Genomic DNA, 21,675 nt, shown 5'->3' with positions numbered 1-21,675 from the left:
GTTAGGGTTGGGGTTAGGGTTAGGGTTGGGGTTAGGGTTAGGGTTATGAGTGAGGTTATGGCAAAAATAATCATAACCCTAACCGTAACTCTAAAACTAACCCTAACTCTAGAACCCAAACTCTAGTTCTTCTTCAAATCAAACTCTACCATCATTTAGAAAATGTGTTACTGAGTACTAGTGAAAAATTGTTACACACACAGATACGCACAGCGTAATTTATTATATATACAATATATGCGTATAAATTACGATTAAACCGGATGAAATATGTCACAGGGAATAACATTCTTATGACCGGCCAAAAATTATTGTTTACAAATGAGCACTGACTGTATTCAGCTGAATAGACGTCAGTGATTGGTTGAAATTACAGAAATACGACAACTTTAACATGAAATAACTTGCGATGTACAATTTTTTGTTAAGAAGGCTAAGAGAAAAAGTTGTTTTGTATGACACATTCTACCAGTGTCCCAAGTTTGAAAGTGTTTCGTTAAGAAAACAAGTGTTGGCCGTCAAACCATAAAGATCCGAAATTTGAATATGAACTGGACTTAGAGACGAACGTTTTTGGTGTTTACTTTTTGTTCTTTACCTTTTTCCCTGAAGATGTGTAAGATAAATTATATGTTTGACTTGAATTTGACAGCTAAATATAGCCTTATACAGATATGTTGACATAGGAATAAATTTCAATAATAATGGATATCAGCGTCAAAACTCTCTTTTAAATTTAAATTTTTGATATATAACCAAGGAGATCGATCCTTAAGGAGTCTACTTTAGACTTTTGCGGAGAAATCTCTTGCTATATTGGTAGCGATTACATGTTTTCTCATCATCAACACATTGTGGAGATATCATCATATGAATATATATAGATATATATATGAGAGAGAGTGAGTCTGTATTTGCATCTTCTTTTTTTGACTTTGTATGCTATTGTAAACAAATATTACTGTCATATGAGTGGTGTCATTTATTGGTAATCTTTCATAGAAACATGGAAATATGTCTGGTCATTGAGCTGGCAGTGACTGAAGGATTAGTGTAAATATTACCTTGCTTGGAAAGAGGTGAGGGTTGGCAACAAGAAGAGCATCCCGACACAGAAAGGATCTGCCTCAACAGATTTTTGTCTGACCCATGCAAGCATGGAAAAGTGGGCGCTAAAACAATGATGATGATGGTGTTGTTTATAGAGGTAGTTTATCACAATAGAGGTCTATTATTTCATACATTGAATAAGGCAGTGAGCTGCTGAACTGTCAGCATGCTGGACAAAATACTTAGCAGCATTTCATGTCATTACATTCTGAGTCGAAATTCTGCCAAGATCAACTTTGTCTTTCATCCTTTCAGGGTCGATGAAATAAGTACCAGTCACATAGAAGGGTCAATATAATCAACTTCCTTCTCCCCTCAAAAACTGCTGGCCTTGTGCCAAAATTTTATACCATTATTTCATACAATGAGTGCAAAAGAAAACTTACTTAAACTGGGTTTCATGTTGGATAATTGTTTTCTTTAAGGTGCTGATATTTTCAATTAATTTTGCATTTTCATTTTGCTCAAACTAAAAAAAGAAGGAAACATTTTTATTTATAATTATTTATTATTTTACTGGTTTCAGTCATTGGGCACCACCTCTAAGGGTTTTAGACAATCATATGGGCCCCAGTATTTATTTTTAAGTTTGTCAAACCACATTGGACACAAACAAACATAGTCATAGACACACATGATAGGCTTCCATATGATTTCCATCTACCAAATTTCACTCACAATGCATTGGCTGACCTTAGGTTGTACTGCAAGATAATTGCTCAAGATGCTATGTACTGAGACTGAACCCCAAACTATCTAGTCGCAAAGCAAGCTACCTAATCACAAAGCCACAGCTACATATGAAATCTGAAATTCATGATTTTCTTGAGAAAGACACAGCAGGGATTTTCTTACTTTCTGCAGGTTTATTTATAGTTTATTCTTCTAGTCTTATATTCATCCAAGCCTATTTCTGATGCACAAGGCCTATTTAACTTTTAGGCAAAGGAACAAATTCATTTGACCTCAGGGAGTGTTCACACATCAGTGAGCTTGTGTGACACATTCAAGATACCAGTCCTCCTCCAAGTTCTGTATGTCTCAGACATTCCAGCATCTATCATTAAAGCCATAACTAGAATCCATGATAGATATTACCACACTAAGTTAAAATATACCTGAGATTAGTGATGGTATTTCCATACTCTCTCAAAATTTCGAACTCTCAAACTGGTGACTAATGAGAAACTGAAAAGAAGAAAAAGCCAGAGAAGACAGAAATAGAAGATATTCAATGACCTCACTGACTGGTTACAGAATGACCAACTCACTAACATGCTGAGTTGCATGTAGGACAGGAAAAGGTGGAGATCCATAATAAAGAATAATTATTTCTAAATTTGTAGTTAATTTAAGCATCCCTCATTACTCAGGGTCTATCATGAGCCCTAGGACACCTAAAGCTAGAGCTTACCCAGTTTCCATGGTATATAAGTAGCTGAGATTACACCCCACCACCACCCAAATAGGACACCAGCTGAGTGGAGTGGAGAAAAGTGAAATTAAGTGTTTTGCTCAAGAATACAATCATGTTAGTGATGTATTATCTAATTCTAGACTGTTACTAATTGTCTTGAACTTTGAAATCACTTACCAAAAGTCTATATCAATAGATTTGACAAAAAGAGACTAAAGAAGCCATTTTGATGAGTAAGTATCAAGTTTGCGATAGGTGAACAACCATGATATTTACTATGGAGAGCAGGGACAGGTTTACTGTGTGGATGAGATTCATGTCTACCTGTATTTTACATGGATGGATGGGGGAGGCTGGAGTGGAGTCTAAAGAGAGATAAATATAGTGATGACGGAGCTCCAGAACATACCCTCTTGCTAACATATCCAAGAGATGTATAAAAGAGAGCATGGATACAGAAGACCCATGGAGGTGAGATTGTAAGGATGTATGAGGGAAGTGAGAGATGGATATAAACATGGGGTGGAGGAGGTCAAATGTATACAGCAGATCAATGTAGTGAATAGTGAAGTAGAGTGGAATATAAATGAGTGAGAGATAATAAGAATGAAGGATGAATGCTGACTGGGAGTAGCAAAGGATTGAGGGAGTGATGACTAGCAGTACAGAGATGGTGATATGGTATAGTACATAGTAACATGTCCTTTTATTTCTGTAGCTGTGGCTTTGTGATTATGAAGTTTACTTTGCAACTACATGGTTTTGGGTTTAGCAACAAAATAATACAATAGACAGGAGAGTGATAGGGTGATGAGAACTGGGGTGAAAGGTTGTGAGCAGTGGGAAGAATAAGAGATGGATACCTGCAACAGTGTAGCATAGTGATAAGAATAAGGAATGGATGTCAACTGAAAGTGGTTCAGGAGAGAGGTCCAGTTGTCTGGGTGGGGGAAGCATGAAGGAATGGAAGTAGGAGTTGTAGACATGGAAGGGACTCGGTTATGTGTATAATGTGCATACACATAATGCTTTGAGATGCTCACTAATGATGTGCTAGCATGGCTGAGTGGGTCTTGTACACTGTGTATCAATAACATCTCTTTTTATCTCTTTTGTGAGTCTCATGAGGCAGTAGCCTAGGTTTGGATACCCTTCCAGTCATCAATCTTCACTTGCTTTTGGGTAAAGTACTTTTTGCTATTTTGCACCATTGATCTGCTCATGTTAAATTGCTGAACTTTGAGCCATGTTGTTTATAGGAGACATAAAAAAATATCACCACTGCCAGGCAGTGTCATTACAAAAGACACAAAGTAACACATACTCACATATGCTCATGCATGCACACACACACACACGCACTATGCATATATATGTATATATATATTATCTACTATATAAATGAGACTGTATGTGTGTAATGTCACTGAAAGGCTCCAAAATGGTGCATCCAAGAGAAAAACAGATTTGATTTTTGAAATCTGCATCTCAAGGAAAAGATTTTTGGTTATTAGTAATAATAAAAGATATAATTTGCAATGTGAAATAACTCAACTACCAGATCACAAATATTGAATGTTGTTAGAAGCCACCATCTTAAACAATTGATTACCTGAGTGTGTGTATGTTTACATATGTGTGGGTGTTTGTGGGTGTGCTGTGTCTTTTAACTGTCTGTTTATCTACTTTCTCTATCTATCTGACTCTCTGTTATTTATGCTTTCCTCTCTCTATATATATTTCTATGTTCTCCATCACTTTCTCTCTGTATGTGTGTATCTCTCATGCATGCTGCTCCCCCTCTCTCTCTTCATATAACATGTAATGCAAGTCAGTCACAAGATGAGTGTGTCTGCATACCTCTCCCTATCTTTCCCTGTGTATTTTATGCTTTTCTTATTGTAAACTCTCCCCCTCTCTATATATATTTCTCTCTCTCTCTCACTCTGTCTCTATATATTTAAATCTCTCAGACTGAATGTGTGTGCGTGTGCACATGCATGCACACGCGCACGTGTGTGTGCGTGTTCATGCGTGCCTGCGTGCATGCATGTGTGTGCAACAGAGACAAAATTCCTTCACAAAGCATCAACAGTGAGCTCTGGAGACACCAAAACTTAGAAAGAATAGACTTGATGACATGTGCACATGAGTCTCCGTTGCATGGTCTCTGGAGACACCTGAGCATAGGATGCATTGATTAGATGATAAGCACTTCAAAGAGCCCTGCTTCACATATAATCAACTTTGCATTCTCTCTTTTCTCTCTTTTACTTGTTTCAGTCATTTAACTGCAGCCATGCTGGAGCGCCGCCTTTAGTCGAGCAAATCAACCCCCAGGACTTCTTCTTTGTAAGCCTAGTACTTATTCTATCGGGTCCTTTTGCCAAACCGCTAAGTTACGAGGACGTAAACACACTACCCTCGGTTGTCAAGCGATGGTAGGGGGACAAACACAGACACACAAACATATACACACACATACATATATATAAATGCATATATACGACGGACTTCCTTCAGTTTCCGTCTACCAAATCCACTCACAAGGCATTGGTCGGCCCAAGGCTATAGTAGAAGACACTTGCCCAAGGTGCCACGCATTGGGAATGAACCTGGAACCATGTGGTCAGTAAGCAAGCTACTTACCACACAGCCACTCCTGCACCCATATTGAATATTTAAGAGTAAGAAGTAAGAAAAATCTTTACATTTATGCACCAAATTGAAAAACAAAAAACTTCATTTAACAAGACATTATAAATTACCCTAAATAATGCAGAAATCTGCCTATCTGTTGGAGAAGACATGGTCTGACATGGAATAAAAAAATATTGAAATAAAGGGATTCTATTGTGAAAATTGCCTGGCAATGATGGGCTACTTAGCTAGTAATATATGAGGCTGGGCTGAAAAGTTCATAGGCTAACTATGAAAAGATGATGCTAAAGCTGTGAAATCTTGCACGCATTGATTTCAACTCTCCTTATTAATAACTACAGTGTTTCTTTCCAGGTAAACTGACATCTGACTTCAAAGAACAGTTCAAAAGTAACTAGTAGTAACTCCTCTTGAAAATGGACAAAATTTGGCATTGGGGTATTATCGAGTGCCTGCATCAAAAGGGCTTAGCTCCCCACCAAGGACATTCATGCCAGTATGATTGCTACATTAGGGGATGATGCTCCAGCTTTATCAACAAAGTAAAAGTGGGCAGCTGAATTTAGGAGGGGAAGGGAGTGTTTTGAAGATGATCCAAGGTCTGGACATCCTGCAGTTACCACTACCAAGGAAAATATTGTGTTCACCACTTGGTGATTGATGACAGGTAGCTGATGAAAAATCAAATAGTCAATTCTATCAGCATATCCTATGAGAAAGTTGAGAATATTCAGTCCCACTGCATGGCACCTTGGGCAAGTGTCTTCTACTCAAGCCTCGGGCCATAGTGTGGATTACAAGGGGTGGTGGGGACTATGTTGGAAAATAAATCTAATTTGGTTAGATTTCATATCTTGGTCAGCCTATGAACTTTTCAGCTAGCCTTCGTATATCATAAAATGCATGTTTGTGTGACAGATTTCCATATAGTTTCCATCTATCAAGATTCATTCACAAGCCATTGGGCCTGTCCAAGAAGTGTTATAATGTGAATCCTCATCCACTTGTATGTTGTTGTCAGCACTGTAATATTGTTGTTGCCACTAATATGTTGTGGTGGTATTCTGTCTTATTATCTTTGACTTGTCAATCATGCTATCCTGCAAGACAATGACTTTGAAACATCTACTTTCACAGTAACTCAAACTTGACTATGACATGTAACTGACACCGACTCCTACTGAGAACTCATACAATGACTCTACTACTACTGACCTCCTACAACAATTGACTTGTCTTTTGACACACACACACACGCACACAAATACCACAGGCTTCTTTCAGTTTCTATCTACCAAATCCACTCAAAAAGCTTTGGTTGGCCCGAGGCTATAGTAGAAGACACTTGCCCAAGGTGCCATGCAGTGGGACTGAACCCAGAACCATGTGGCTGGTAAGCAAGCTACTTACCACACAGCCACTCCTGCACCTATGATATGTTCGAAATGTTGCTCCACTGACTCACTTTTTATCAAAATATCATTGAGATAAGCAATAACAAAGTCGCAATCATTTAACTTTGCGTCCATCACTTATTGGAATATGGCAGGTGCCACTTTTACTCCAAAAGAAAGCCGCTTGAATCTATACAGTTCATGATGTGTGTTGATTGTTAAATGGCATGTGCAATCTTCCTCTACCTGTAACTGTAGATAAGCCTTTGAGAGGTCTAACTTCGGGAAAAGTTTTCGTCTATTTAGTTTTGAGAACACTTCTTCTGGACTTGGTAATGGATAGTTGAATCCAGTTGAAAAGTCTGATCACCCTCTTGGTTTATTATTTTTTTTTTCTTTATATAAACTGTCAGAGCTGCCCAGTCTGCATGGCTAACTTTTTCAATTATAGCTAGACTTTCTAGCTCTTCATTGACCTGGTTCAACACCACAGATGGTACATTTCATTTGGGCCTAAAAATAAGTGTTACATTTTCACAGGGAACACTAATGTAGGTATCTCACATTTTAAATAATTCCATGCATTCTGTGCTAAATAGGTTTAGTGATCTTTTCAACACATAAATGATTATCCTTTTCATTTCATCTCAGAAAGCTAGATTGCAAATACATTCGCCGATGAAATAGAATTTCTCTCCTGTAACACCATATGCTACTTCATTTGATTTAAATAATTTTGGCTTACCGATTTGTTGCCATGTTTCTTCATGTATGATAGTGACGTCACTACCTATGTCTAATTGCATTTTGACACTAGTGGTGTTGATTCTCACCTTTATGAATTTTCTGTTTGTTGTACAAACTATTTTTCTGATGACAAACTATTTATTTTTTCTTGTTTGGCCCAATTTTTTGTCATCTTAGTTCTGCAGTGCAATTTAATGTGTCTTGTGTTCTCACAACGAAAACACTTCGCTTTTTTGAACAGACACTCTTTTCTCAGGTGCCTACCACCACATGCCATACATAGGTTTATCTCTTGATATATATCGTGATTTTTGTGAAACACTTTATCCGTCTTCCAACTCTTCCACACTGGTTTATCTGTAAACAATCTCTGTGTAGGATTTCTTCTGTGTTGTGCTTTACTTTTAATATCATATTGCACTCTTCTGACAGTTTCTGGATAGTTATATCCTGGTTCATTTCCAGCTTTGTAAGAATTTTCATTCTGACTTCTGCGTTCTTTTTAGCAGTAAGTCCAGGCATTTGAACGAGTCTGGAGTTAGTTTATCCAGTTTAAATCGCTCGCACTCTCTGTTCACTCTATCTGTATATGTGGTAATGTCTTCATCATTGCTTTTCTCAGTGTTCAAACACTTCCAACATATGTTGAATAATGATGTTCTTTCACTAAACACCCTACATAAAATGTCAATCATGTCCATGAAATTTATGTCAGAAGTATTTTTAGGCCCTATAAAATTACAGTATTTCTCATGCTCTATTGTTGCCAGTTTCCTCAGAATTAGATGTTTTCATTTTGTCCATCCAATCTTGACATCCTTTTTCAAAAATTTGTTCAAACCTTCGGTAATATGCCTTGGAAGTGATTCCTTCTTCCGGGTCATATTTGAATTCATTTATTGAGTTTGCTACATGCAAAAACTAACTTAATTAGTTGTGGCATTTGTTGTTGTTGATTTTGCAACTCAATTAAATCCTCTGACAAATTCTCGATAATTTTATGGATTTTTTTGTAAAATATATAAAACAAAAATGTTTGTTACTCCTCCAACGAGTTTTTAATTTCTCCACGTGAAAAATTTTTCAACATTGTTCACGTGAATTGTTTATTTTCTTGTGAAAAAATTTTTTTTCAGTGTTGTCTGCATGAATTGTTTATATACTTGTCGCCACTGTTATGTAGATCTTCGTCCACTTGTATGTTGTTGTCAGTACTGTGATATTCTTGTCACCACTAATATGTTGTGGCAGTATTCTGTGTTTTATTATCTTTGAATTGTGCTATTGCTGATAGCTCCACAAGACAATGACTTTGAAATGTCTACTTTCATGGTAACTCAAACTCGGCTATAACACGTAACTGATTCCAACTGAAAACTCGTATGACTCTATTACTTCCGACAATCTGACTTTATAGTGGAATCAGACACGAAACCAGGAGATTGTGAGGCAAACTTCTCAACCACACAGTCATGCTTCCATCTCATTGCATGTCATAAAATGTTGCTTTAAATAAACTGATTCTTAAGGTACTCTACTGCCAATGTCACTTGATATTTTGGATGTTTAAAAATCTAATGTTTCATTCTCACCTGCAAAAGCTTTTCCTTGTATGCCAATTCATCATCTGCTTGTTCTTTTTCCATTTGCAATTTTTCTATTTCTTTGTTTAATAGAAACTGCTTTGGACAATATTTTGGTTTCAGTTTCAAAGTTCTTTCAGCTTCTAGAGAAAATCACAAAAGTATTTTTTTTATTAGTACTATAACTATGATCACTCTCAACTCTATGACTACCACCATGACCATGATCATCATAACATCTATTACTGGTACCATTATATCATCATCACTATTTCTTTCTTTCCTTTTTTTTTTGAGTGCTACTAGGAAACTCAAATGCTAGTTTTATGCCAAGCAACATTTGAATGCAGTACAAGAACAGCAGATGAAGTGGTTTAACCCCTTAGCATTTAAACTGGTCATATCAGGCCCATATAGTCTATCTGCTTTATGTTCAAACCAGCCATATCCAACCACTTCTACCTACTCTACAATGTTATTCTAAAAATAAACAATCCCAGCATTGAAATCTCAAAGCTTTATGATAATGCAGGATTAATTCAAGATAATCTGAATAAATAACTATTACATTTAACAGAATAATCTGAATGCTAAGCAGTTAAACTGTTATTTGATCTGCTCAAAACAGTATATATGTATGTATATGTATGTATATGTATGTATATGTATGTGTATATATATATATATATATATATATATATATATAAATGTTATATATATATATATATATATATATATGTTATATATATATATATATATATATATATCTATATATCTATATCTATATCTATATATATATATATCTATATATATATATCTATCTATCTATATATATATTTATATATATATATATATATATATATATATATATATATATATATATATATAAATTGAAATTGAACTAAATTTGACGACTGGCACCCATGCCAACATCTCTTTCATTGAACACTAAACTCGGCTTGCGAAGACCTGTTGGGGCAAGCGAAAGTGAAATCGTGATGGCACCTGTACCAGTGGACCACTAAGAGCACTGTCTGGCTTCCGTGCCGGTGGCACGTAAATAACACCATTTGAGCATGGCTATTGTCAGTACCGCCTGACTGGCCTTCGTGCTGGTGGTACGTAAAAGCACCCACTACATTCTCGGAGTGGTTGACGTTAGGAATGGCATCCAGCTGTAGAAACTCTGCCAAATCAGATTGGAGCCTGGTGTAGCCACCTGGTTCACCAGTCCTCAGTCAAATTGTCCAACCCATGCTAGCATGGAAAGTGGATGTTAAACGATGATGATGATATCTATCTATCTATCTATCTATCTATCTATCTATCTATCTATATATATATATATATATATATATATATATATATATATATATATATATATATATATATATATATATAATATATATATATATATATATATATATATATATATATATATATACATATATATATACACATTTTGACTTTTACTTTGAAGGGAAAAATGGTGCCCATAACATCATACAAAGCCTCTGTGACTGGTTGAAGGGAGGGAGGAGTTATTCTTAAACTGGAAATCCAGCCCTAATGCTTGCAACAAAGTAAATTCTTCTAAAGATATCCAAGGAGTCAAGCAGTGGTGTAACATTGGGTTAAATCTATTACCCAAGCAGGCCATAGCAGAATTTGAATTCAGAAAGCAAAGACCTGGAACAAATACTTCTAGGCATTCAATCTGATATTCTTGTAGACCCCATTCCCCAATTCATTGCCTTAGATTGAATCATTTTTATCCACCTTAAAAAGGTGCATGGCAAAGTTGACCTAGGCAAGATTTGAACTCAGAACACTGTGAGACTGAATGTATATTATCTGGCATTCTGTTTGCCTTATGCTAATTTACTATTATTTACTGTAATTTATTATTTGATGGTTTATAAGATGCATTTTTTCTCAAAACCATTCCAGGCCCTGTATGTGAAGTTGGGCTAGGCCTCCCACAAGCAAATTTTGTACCTGATGTCCACTTTTCCCGATTATTCACTACTGAAATTGGGGGTGTGTTTAATATACCTGTGCATCTTTTATGCCATAAAATATGGTAAATAGTTGGAAGGCCATATCTATTTTATTGAGTTATTTACTTTTATTTTATATCATACCTTCTGTGAACAGGAGCATCTTTGGTTAGAGGTTTTCAGCAAACCAGTCACTGGTTTATTGTTTTTCCAATGGTGAGAGTGATGATATAGCATTTCATATACTGAATTAAAAAGAGTGCTAAAAAAGAAATTGTTGTTAAGACTGTGAACCACGAAACTCTCCTGTTAATTATTAAAAAGCAGAGAAGGATGTGATTCTTTATGTAGCATGACACCATTAGACCTAGTAATAATGGCCAGTGAAAGAGGTATGAGAAAGCCAGACCACAAAGTATGTAAAGAAACTCCAAGGAATAAACTGAAAGCAACATGGTGTTACTATAGCTGGGGACCCATGCTGTCATCAACACTTGTTTTTCAAACAATGTAATTTTATTCCATTGGCCTGCATGGCACGTCATATCACTGAGCTATGGGACAAAGCATATATAATGATATTGAAACCAGCCAAACTGCTACATTATTTTATCATAACAATCACTGCATAAAACCATGCTATCATGACATCTTATCATTCTCCTGTACTAAAATGAGCCAATGAGAAGGCCTTTGGATTGCTGCCTAACCTGCTAGAATTAGCAACCAAATCCCTGTCAAATTGCACTTTATCATTTAGAAAAAAAAAGAACTTACTAGAAAATGTGCTCCTAGACATGCACTACCTGAATAAAAAAAATAAACAGGATGGTCATGGCTGGGGTGTCTTTGATGCTATATCATCACTCTCACCATTGGAAAAGGGCTACAAGTTCAGAGCTGACCAGATGCTAAATAACAACTGAACAAAAATACAGCAGCAATATAATTTAGCTAGATTTACATCATATATGACTTGGAAATTTTAAATTCAGTTAAAATACCTTGAGATACATTTTCAATGTATTCAAGTTTTGACATGAGTTTCTCCATTTCTTCTTTGTGTTTCTTTTTCTGATTTTTCATATCTTCTTGGAGGTCTTTTCCCATTTTCTCAGCTAAACTATCTTGAACACTGTTGAAAATGTAAACAGAATCACACATAGTCCTGCACAATTGCAACTTTATATTAAAATACCTATTAAAATATATATATATATATATATATATATATATATATATATATATATATATATATATATATATATATATATAGGGAGAATTCACAAAAGAACAGGTGGTGTAGAAAACAAACAAATGTATTAGTATAACGCTCAGGAATTGAAAAAGTCTTTAACGTTTCAAGCCTACGCTCTTCCACAGAAAGGAACACAGAAAGAAACAAGGAGAGAAAAAAATGTGTGTAGTGATTAGCGATCTATCATGGCAAATGCCAGACAGAAGGGTCACACAGGAGAGCTAAGAAGAAGGGGAGATAACAAAGTAGTAGTGATCCCAAAACGAAGGTATGCGTGTGTAAGAGAGTGCTGTTGATCTTGATATGTGCATGTGTGTATGTGTGGGTTTGAAAATGTGGGGATGGGAATTGGTCAGTGCTGGTGTGTGTTGTGATGTGATGTGTTGTGTGGTATGGTGTAGTGTGGTGGGGTGGAGGTGAGACTGGGGAAAGCATGGGTGGGGTGTGGGTTAGGGTGAGGGTAGAGGTGGGGTATGTGGGTAGGCAGAGGTTGTGGTAGGTGGGGTATGTGGGTAGGTAGAGGGTGGGGTATGTGGGAGAGGGTGTAAGGGATGAGGTGGGGTGGGATGGGAAGGTGGGGTAGGAGTGTGTAGGGGTGGGGTGGGCTTATGAGGGAGGGTTGACGATGAAGGGGGAGGTGAGTATGAGAGAAGAGAGAAAGAGAGTAAGAGAGAAGAGAGTAAGAGAGAAGAGAGAAAGAGAGTAGGGGTGAAGAGAAGTAGAGGTGAAAGAGAGTAGGGGAAAGAAAAAGAGAGTAGGGGTGAAGAGAAGTAGGAGTCGGAGCAAGAGAGGAGAGGTGGGTGGGAGGAAGTAGGAGGGAGGGGGAGAGAGGCAAGGGGAGGAGAGTTGAGCCCATGTGGCGCAAAGGAGCGAAGAGAGAAGATTAATCCCTGTTCATGGCGCAAACGGGAGTCGAGATGGCCCCCGTGCAAGGACAATCTGAACATGGACAGGTGTTGCAAAGAATGACCAGTAGAGCGGAAATTGCATGAGACCGGGGTGTCATTGCCAAGGCAGATGTCTTGGAAGTGTTCTGCGAACCGGTCAACCAAGCGGCGTCCCGTTTGTCCGATGTACAGGGAATGGCAGAGAGAGCAGGAGATGAATAGGTGATATTGGTAGAAGTACAGGTGAAGGAGTTGGTGATGCGATAGTGTCGATGATGGGTGCCGGTGAGTAGGGTGGTGTTGGAGAGGTATGGGCAAGTGCGGCAGCAAGGGTGAGAGCAGGGGAATGAGCCAGATTAGAAGGTTGGGTTGGGGAAGAAGCTGTGGACCAAGAGGTCTCGTAGGTTGTGGGCTCGTTTGAAGGAGAGGAGGGGTCGGTTAGGGAAGATGTGTGAAGTGGAGAGGTCGAACTGGAGATGTCAGAAAGCTTGGAGAATAGTGTGTTGGCGAGGTAGAGTGGTGGGGTGGTAGGTGAGGGGAAAAAGGAGGCGTGAGACAGCAGGGCAGGTTTAGGAGGAGAGAGCAGATGCACGGTCCACTGGCTAGGGTGGTGTAGATAGTGGTGAGGAGATATCCACGTAGGATGAATTGGCGAGCCATGAGTTGAGACTGAGTCTCAAAGTTATGGTTGTCACTACAGAGCCTGCATAGACGCAGGAATTGGGAATAGGGGATGGAAAGCTTGGTGTGTTTAGAGTGAGAGGAGGAGAAGTTGAGGTATGCGTGTGAGTGTGTGTTTGTAGTGGATGGAAGTGGTAAGAGTGGAGTGATGAATGCTGACCGAAATGTCAAGAAAGGAGACAGAGGTGTCAGAGATAGTGCAGGAGAAGTGGAGGGTAGGATGGAAAGATTTGACAAAAGAGAAGAAGGAGTCTATATATATATATGTATATATAGTCATTATTTTTTTAATATTAAAGTGTTTCCCTTTACCTTTTAGTTAGAAGAGAAGGCAGTATCCACGAACCTTTACAGAACCACTAAGACTGGTAGGAGAGAGAGAGAGAGAGAGGAAGGTATTCTCAAGATGAGACCTGGCCCAAATGCTTGCATTAGAATAGACTCTGCTAAAGACATCCAACTACCCAAAAATCTGTTTCATTTATCCATCTTGTACCCGGTATATTCTCCCATACCTACGAAAAAAAATGACCCAACTTTGTATAATGATTTATTTAATTACGTTTATGTATTTGTTTTGCAAAAAAAACAAAACAATCCTCACCAAAAACAAAAACAAAAAACAAAAAACACAGCCATCTCCAAATATAACAATATAAATTTATTTAATGTTTTCTGTAAATGATATTTTCTGCTAATCATTTTCGAGCAGTAAATACAGTCTATTTGTATTTCAAATTCTTGGACATGCTATTCATCATAAAAGAAGTAGAGTGTCTCAAGTTTTCAACATATTTTAAGAGCCTAGCTTTGACATATGAAAAATATCTGATATTCAATAGAGTTTAGTCTCCTTTTATAGGATATTAGCAATTTTAAGTTTGTAAGTGTTTACAATATTTCAGTTACAGAATTAAAACGTACCCTGTATTTTTTTCTAAATTCTATCTATTTAAAGGCTGCCTCTTTTAAATGTTTTTATTTAGTCAGAAGTGGGATTGCAGCTCATAATCTTTGCAGGCTTTCCCAGACTGGTGAGGATGATGCAGTTGATGTCCAGCTTCTATAGGTTGATGACTGTAGAGAAAAAGTTGGTGGCAGATGATAGTTGGTAAGGTTCAAGTCTTTTCTTAGAAATGGTATACACTATAGCTTATTTTCAAAGATTGAGGTATATTCAGAGAGAGAGAGAGAGAGAGAGAGCGTGAGAGAGAGAGAGAGAGAGAGATAGCGAGAGAGAGAGAGAGAGAGAGAGAGAGAGAGAGAGAGAGAGAGAGAGAGAGAGAGAGAGAGAGAGAGAGAGAGAGAGAGAGAGAAGAGAGAGAGAGAGAGACTTTCACATTGGTGTACAACCTTTCAAGTATAAGAACCTGATCACTGATCTGCATTCAACTGCCTCCATTATAACACCTTAATCCACTTCAGCAGTTGTAAAAGACAAATGAATACTAGTGCAAAGCTGAAATTCACAATGTGACATGTAGAGACATGTATGATTAAACCTGTATAAGTTTCATTTCCTGCAATAACCAGAAGTGAGTCAGGGAAAATCTTTAATGAACACCCCTCATAGTAGAAGCAGTGGATGTATCTAAAGAATTTGGGTATGGAGACATTAGTTATGACATGTCTTAAAAAATGTTTTTTTAACACATAGAGTTCTTGTTATAGTGGATTAGATGGGTCTAATGTGACCTTCAAAGCAGTGGCTTAAAACTTTATCCATTCAACCACTCTATCTCAATAAAATAATTCAATAAAAACAAGCCATACCAGCATGAACATGGATATTAAATAACAATAACGATGACGATGATAACAGCAATGATGACGATGATGAAGAAGTTTCTCTTTTATTAATCACTTACGCAATTTTTTCTTCAATCAGTTTACATTGTTCTTTAAAATTACTGTCAGTTTTCTTTAAACTCTCCACCTGGTCAAGAATTTCACTTCTGGCTGTTCCAAATAATTTTTCATTTGAAAGTTCCAGAGTTTTTATTTCATCAGCTAGTAACTTATTTTTGCTTTTATATTGCTCTGTGATTGCCTTTATTTCCAGGAAGTTGTTTTGTAATGTGTAATAACGGTCTTTCAATGTCTTATAATGTTTCATTTGCTCTTTTAATTCAGAAAGAGCAAAATTTCGGTAAGTATCAAGATTCTTGTTATTTTCTTCATAATTTGCTATTTTAGTTTCTGTATTATGGATTTGTTCTTTCAAAATCCTAATTAAATTAGATTGTTCCTCAAGTCGAGATGATAATAAATTGAAGTGTCTTGATTTTTCATCCAACTGAGAAGTAATTTCTGCTGATTCCTCAACAGTTACCTATAGTATAAATGAATAAACATACAAAGCAAAGAAATGTATGAGGAAGTTAGAAATATTCATAGTCAAGTTGTTGCTGACACTCTACAATGCTCTACATATACAACCATAGCACACATTGATTAGCATTGGGTCCTAAATCAATGTCACAGCTCAGTGCATCCATGCTTAAAAGACAAGTTTTAAAAAAAATATGCTGTTGAAAAGATTTTTTTTTATATTTGTCTTTTCAACCAAACCAACATTATTAATAAATTCCAACCAATGTATGAGATATTATTATGGAATAATATCTCATGCATTCATCTAAGACATTTCATAAAATGGTGTCATTTTTTAGGTTCATTTTATATGAGGGGGTGCTGAAAAGTGCCTGGTTTTGGGTAAAAGAAAATACAGGAAAATCAGTTAATTATGATTTTATCCAACATATTCCCCTCTCAGATTCATACACTTATTGCAGTGGTCTTTCAGTTTTTTTTAAGCCCTGTAAAAGAACTTGAAAGTTTGGGTCTCCAGCCAGGCCTTTCAAGATATCCTTAAAACCAGGAACTTTTCCTTTTAGTAGACCCTAATTGTTACTAAGAACAATTCTGGTGAATAAAAATGAATGAGTCTAATATAAAATTCCAATTTCTGTTTATACTTTGGTGAATTTAAATCTCTAATTCTTGCAATGAAACAATGTTAGGGTGATATACCATCCTTTGACAATCAATATCCTTCAAAAATGCAATTCAATGCCAGATAATTCCAACTTTTTTTCTGATCTCATTTACTTTGATATGTAGACTTGCAACAGTTGTAGCACCAATACACATCTCATCTTGACATAAAACAACATTATGATTGTCTTTGCCAAGGTACTCAATTGATCTCTGAAATGTAACACCTTGTATGGATAAGTCCACCTAAAAGACTCTTTGGTATATTTATCAGTATAACTGCTCTTGGTTCAGAACACATTTAGCAAAATAATTCATAACCCAAAAGAGAATAAGTTAATTAAGTATTTGGAGTTGGATAAGAATCTGAGGTGCAATTTTACTTCTTTCATTTTCATTTACTCTACAGTCTCCATATATTCTGAAATTTCCATTCACTTTTCACATAATCACTAAAGGAAGGCCTCTCTACTTTTAGCAGGAAGAACTTTTTTTAAAACACCTTCATCAATTAGTTACATCTGTTTTGTTATGACTAACTAGCAGTGATACTCGGCATTGCTCGGTATTAAAATGGCATAGTGTTTTATTGTTTTACTTGTTTCAGTCATGTGACTGCTGCCATGCTGGAGCACTGCCTTTAGTTGAATTAATCAACCCCAGGATTTATTCTTTGCAAGCCTAGTACTTCTATTGATGTCTTTTGCCGAACCGCTAAGTTACAGGGACATAAACACAGTAACATTGGTTGTCAAGTGATGGTGGGGATACAAACACAGACACATACACAAATATACACATATATATGACAGTTTCCATGTACGAAATCCACTCACAAAGTTTTGGTTGGATTGAGGTTATAGTATATATCTATAAGATGGAAGATGTGTGTGTGTGTGTGTGTATAACAGGCTATTTACTTAAAATCAATGTCTTTCATCCAATTTCATTCATGCTTGGCACATACATCACTTATGTTCCACAGATTGCACTACACTGTTTAGACTTTTCACTTATGGAGTAATGGGACTTCTGTGGCTAGAAAACCCTCCTCTCCATTCCTGCATTATTGTGGCTATTGTGGACTGGACAAGAGAGGTAACTTTTTGTGAAGTAACATTCATAAATTGATTGTTTCCCTTACATATGTATCCTACATAAACGTTGATACTCCCACTATGACTGCCATTTACAACGGAGGGCTTCTTCTCTTGGAAGACTTGGTTATGGCAATTGGAGGTCAACGATTGGATGCTTATTCTCTCAACACTCCAGACAGAAATGAAAATGCCTGTCCCAATTGTTTCATTCTCAGAGAAACATCCTACAACATCCACAAACTCAAACAGTACATTGCTGACAATGAGCCCCTTCTGAATTCTGATCAAGATGACATATACAATTTCATCCTTGGAGACATCTACACACACACTGGTGGAATGATCTTCTTAGATGCACCTGGTGGAACTGGTAAAACATTCCTCCTGAATCTTCTTCTTAAGAAGTTGTGGCATAATGGTGACCTTGCTATTGCTGTTACCTCTTCAGGAATAGCCTTGACTCTTTTCAATGGCGGACAAACAGCACACTCTACCTCCAAATTGCCTTTGAATGTAACACATCAAGTAAACCTGTGCCACATAATGTATTCCTCAGACAAAGTGACAATTTTGAAAAAGTGCAAACTCATTGTTTGGGATGAAACAACTATGTTCCATAAATGTTCCCTAGAAGCACTTGATATCACAATGAGAGACCTTAGATCAAACAACAACATCCTTGGAGGTGCGACTCTACTTCTTGCAGGAGATTTCTGACAAACTCTGCCTATTGTACCTAAAGAGACACTCATTGATGAACTTGACGCCTGCCTTTAAAAATCCCTCCTTTAGTTACATGTCTAATCGAAACAACTCATCAACATGAGATCACTCCTACAGACTGGTCAGCCTACAACCCAGTTTTCAGAAATGCTCCTTAAAATCAGCAATGGACAAATTAGATCCGACAATGGATACATTGACACTACCATTATTGGCTACACTGTCTCCAGCCCTGATGACTTGTGTTCTGCTGTTTACCCAAATCTTACAACGGAATACATAAAACCAGATTGGCTTTGTGACAGGGGTGTTCTTGCACCTACAAACGCAGCTGTCAACACTCTTAACTACGACTTACTCAGTCACCTACCTTCTCAAGAACGTTGTTACAGATCAGTTGACACTGTTACCAACCTCAATCAGGTTACATACTTCCCAACAAAATTTCTCAACTCCCAAGATTCTCCAGTGCTCCCTCCTCATGAACTTCACTTAAAACCCTAACCCTAACCCTGTCATCTTCCAGTGCAATCTAAATGCACTCACACTAAGTAATGGAACTTGCCCTGTGGTCAAAGAAATGATGGACCACATCATTGCAGCCTAAATTATCACAGGGCACGACAAAAACAATACCGTTTTCATTCTGAAAATTCCGCTGACCTCATCAGACTGCTCCTACCCTATGAATGGAAGAGTGACAAATAAAAAGATAAAAATTCGAGATAAGGGTTTCCAAAAGGAACTGTTTGAATCGATAAAGAATTGGATGTTTATATGAAATGTCAGATGAGAGTTCAAAATTTAAAAATTCAGAGGTAAATAAGTAGATAAAATAAATATATACAGATTCAGGGGAATTCAGGTGAAGGATATCATCTACGGCTGTTTCAGGGGTACAATAAATGTAATAGGTGTAAAAAAAATGTGGGTAATTGTTCAGTTTAGGGATATTAAAAAATAAAAAATAAAATTTAAGAGGGAGATAACTAGTAAAGGGACATAAATAAGTCAACTTACTGATAAACAACAAATACTGTAGTAAAGTAACATGGCGAATTACAATTTTCGCACGTGTATACATTTATAATTAGTCGACACTATGCCAATCACTGAAGAATTTTTTCTCGTAATTTGGCTAATTAGGTGATGTTCCAAGATTGATTCACAGTTGAGGATTTCAATTTCAGGAACAATGAAGTGCAGTCCCGCTGGTATTCCATGTGTCATTACTCTTTTACTTCTTTCAGTCATTTGACTGCGGCCATGCTGGAGCACTGCCTTTATAGTCAAGCAAATTGACCTCAGAGCTTATTCTTTGTAAGCCTAGTACTTATTCTATCGGTCTCTTTTGCTGAACTGCTAAGTTACGGGGATGCAAACACACCAGCAGCGGTTGTCAAGCGATGCTGGGGGGACAAACAGACACACAAACATATACCCACACATACATATATATATATAGCAATAAGAAAATGGAGGGGAATATGTGGTATTCATCAACTTGCAGACATTGTATTATGTCAATTTACCTGTTTATTTTTCAACTAAGAGGACAATAAAAACAATATACAAACACATGTGACATATTATGTCATATCAGTAATTAAAATAGACATCTAGTGACCAAAGATGGGATTCATTTATTGCACTTGGTAAAAACACTAGTGTAATAATAATTGGGTATCCTTCTGGCAGTATATTGGATAGATATTATCCCTTAGTGGGTTGGATTCACAACCCCTAACTTTCTTGGATTATATATATATATATATATATATATATATATATATATATATATATATATATATATATATTATTTTGCTTAAAAGAGTTCCAACACTGTCTGTTTTTTATGTTTTATTTATATTCCTGCAGAACTAATGTGGGGTATAGAATATGGAATATACAATATATAATATGATATACAATATACAATATAAAATAAAATAAAATAAAAATGGATGGCACCATGAAAGAAAGTATTGAATGTAGATGAAATATTGAGTGTTCAATATAAAGGATCAAATATATAAATATATAAATATAAATATATATATATAAAGGCGACATACACACACATATACGATGGGCTTCATCCAGTTTCTGTTTACCAAATCCACTCACAAGGCTTTGGTCAGCCCGAGGCTATAGTAGAAGACACTTGCCCAATGTGCCACGCAGTGGGACTGAACCCGGGACCATGTGGTTGGTAAGCAAGCTACTTACCACACAGTCACTCCTCCTTCTGAACAATTCCAAAGTAAATAATATCCTGTTCTATATTTTAGAAATGAGGAATTCTGTACATTATTTACATAGGATGAATATGTGTCCTCATCTTGTTTGTTGTTACATTTCGGCTTATTTACTCTCCAGCCTTCATCAGGTATCTTGGCAGAATTTTGAACTTAACCCTGGGTTCTCATTCCTAAGGTTTTTTTTTTGCTGAAGTTATTATTATTTATTCCTTGATCAAATAATAATAATAATAAAATCAGTAAAAAAATACCTTAGGAATGAGAACCCAGGGTTGGGTTAAAACTTCTACCAGGACACCTGATGAAGGCTGGAGAGTAAATCAGCGGAAGCGTTGTGGTTACAACAAACATGATAAGGACACATATCCATCCAACGTAAATAAAGTAAATAATACCCATACTTATGCATGTCCCTTTATTAGTTATCTCCCCCTTAATTTTTATTTACTTTTTTAATACCCTAAACTGAACAATTACCAAAATGTATATTAAACGAATATGAAAACAAAAATTTGCTCCAACGAATATAGGGTGGGGTGAGGAGAGGACTTTCAGAACATTCAAAAGATCTGATTTTTTCCCTCATAACTTTTAGGAAAATGGATATCTTTCAGTGAAATGTTATACCTTTCATACGACGCAGATTACGATTACAAAGAAATTTGTGGGGAAAAATTTTTTCCTACGGGGTGGGGAGAGGACTTTCAGAGAGAAAAAAAAATTCATAAATTATTTTTTCGCTTGAGTGTAATGGAAAAAAATCAAAAAAAAAATCTGGCATTATTTCGATATAACTCGATAGACCAAAACATTGAAATCAGCTCTTTCCGTGGCTGTTTACAGCTGTCCAGTTGAT

General features: G+C 36.5%; 1 protein-coding gene across 3 annotated transcripts in view; it reads right to left on the bottom strand.

Moving 5' to 3' along the window:
• The window catches only part of LOC106872014 (coiled-coil domain-containing protein 89), a 49,988-nt gene that overhangs the window by 24,085 nt on the left and 4,228 nt on the right, over positions 1 to 21,675 (bottom strand). For all 3 annotated transcript variants that reach the window (XM_089359106.1, XM_089359104.1, XM_089359107.1), the window contains exons 2-5: positions 15,607 to 16,070; positions 11,917 to 12,047; positions 8,922 to 9,055; positions 1,497 to 1,579 (exon numbers count right to left, since the gene is read on the bottom strand). In XM_089359106.1, the coding sequence (XP_089215232.1) occupies positions 1,497 to 1,579; positions 8,922 to 9,055; positions 11,917 to 12,047; positions 15,607 to 16,070 (812 nt within the window). The remainder of the gene's footprint in view (positions 1 to 1,496; positions 1,580 to 8,921; positions 9,056 to 11,916; positions 12,048 to 15,606; positions 16,071 to 21,675) is intronic.

This window comes from Octopus bimaculoides, chromosome 10 (genome assembly GCF_046866305.1).
Source record: "Octopus bimaculoides isolate indiv1 chromosome 10, ASM4686630v1, whole genome shotgun sequence".
Lineage (NCBI taxonomy): Eukaryota > Metazoa > Mollusca > Cephalopoda > Octopoda > Octopodidae > Octopus > Octopus bimaculoides.
The sequence above is the reverse complement of the archived record's forward strand: the minus strand, read 5'-3'. Positions and strand labels throughout refer to the sequence as shown.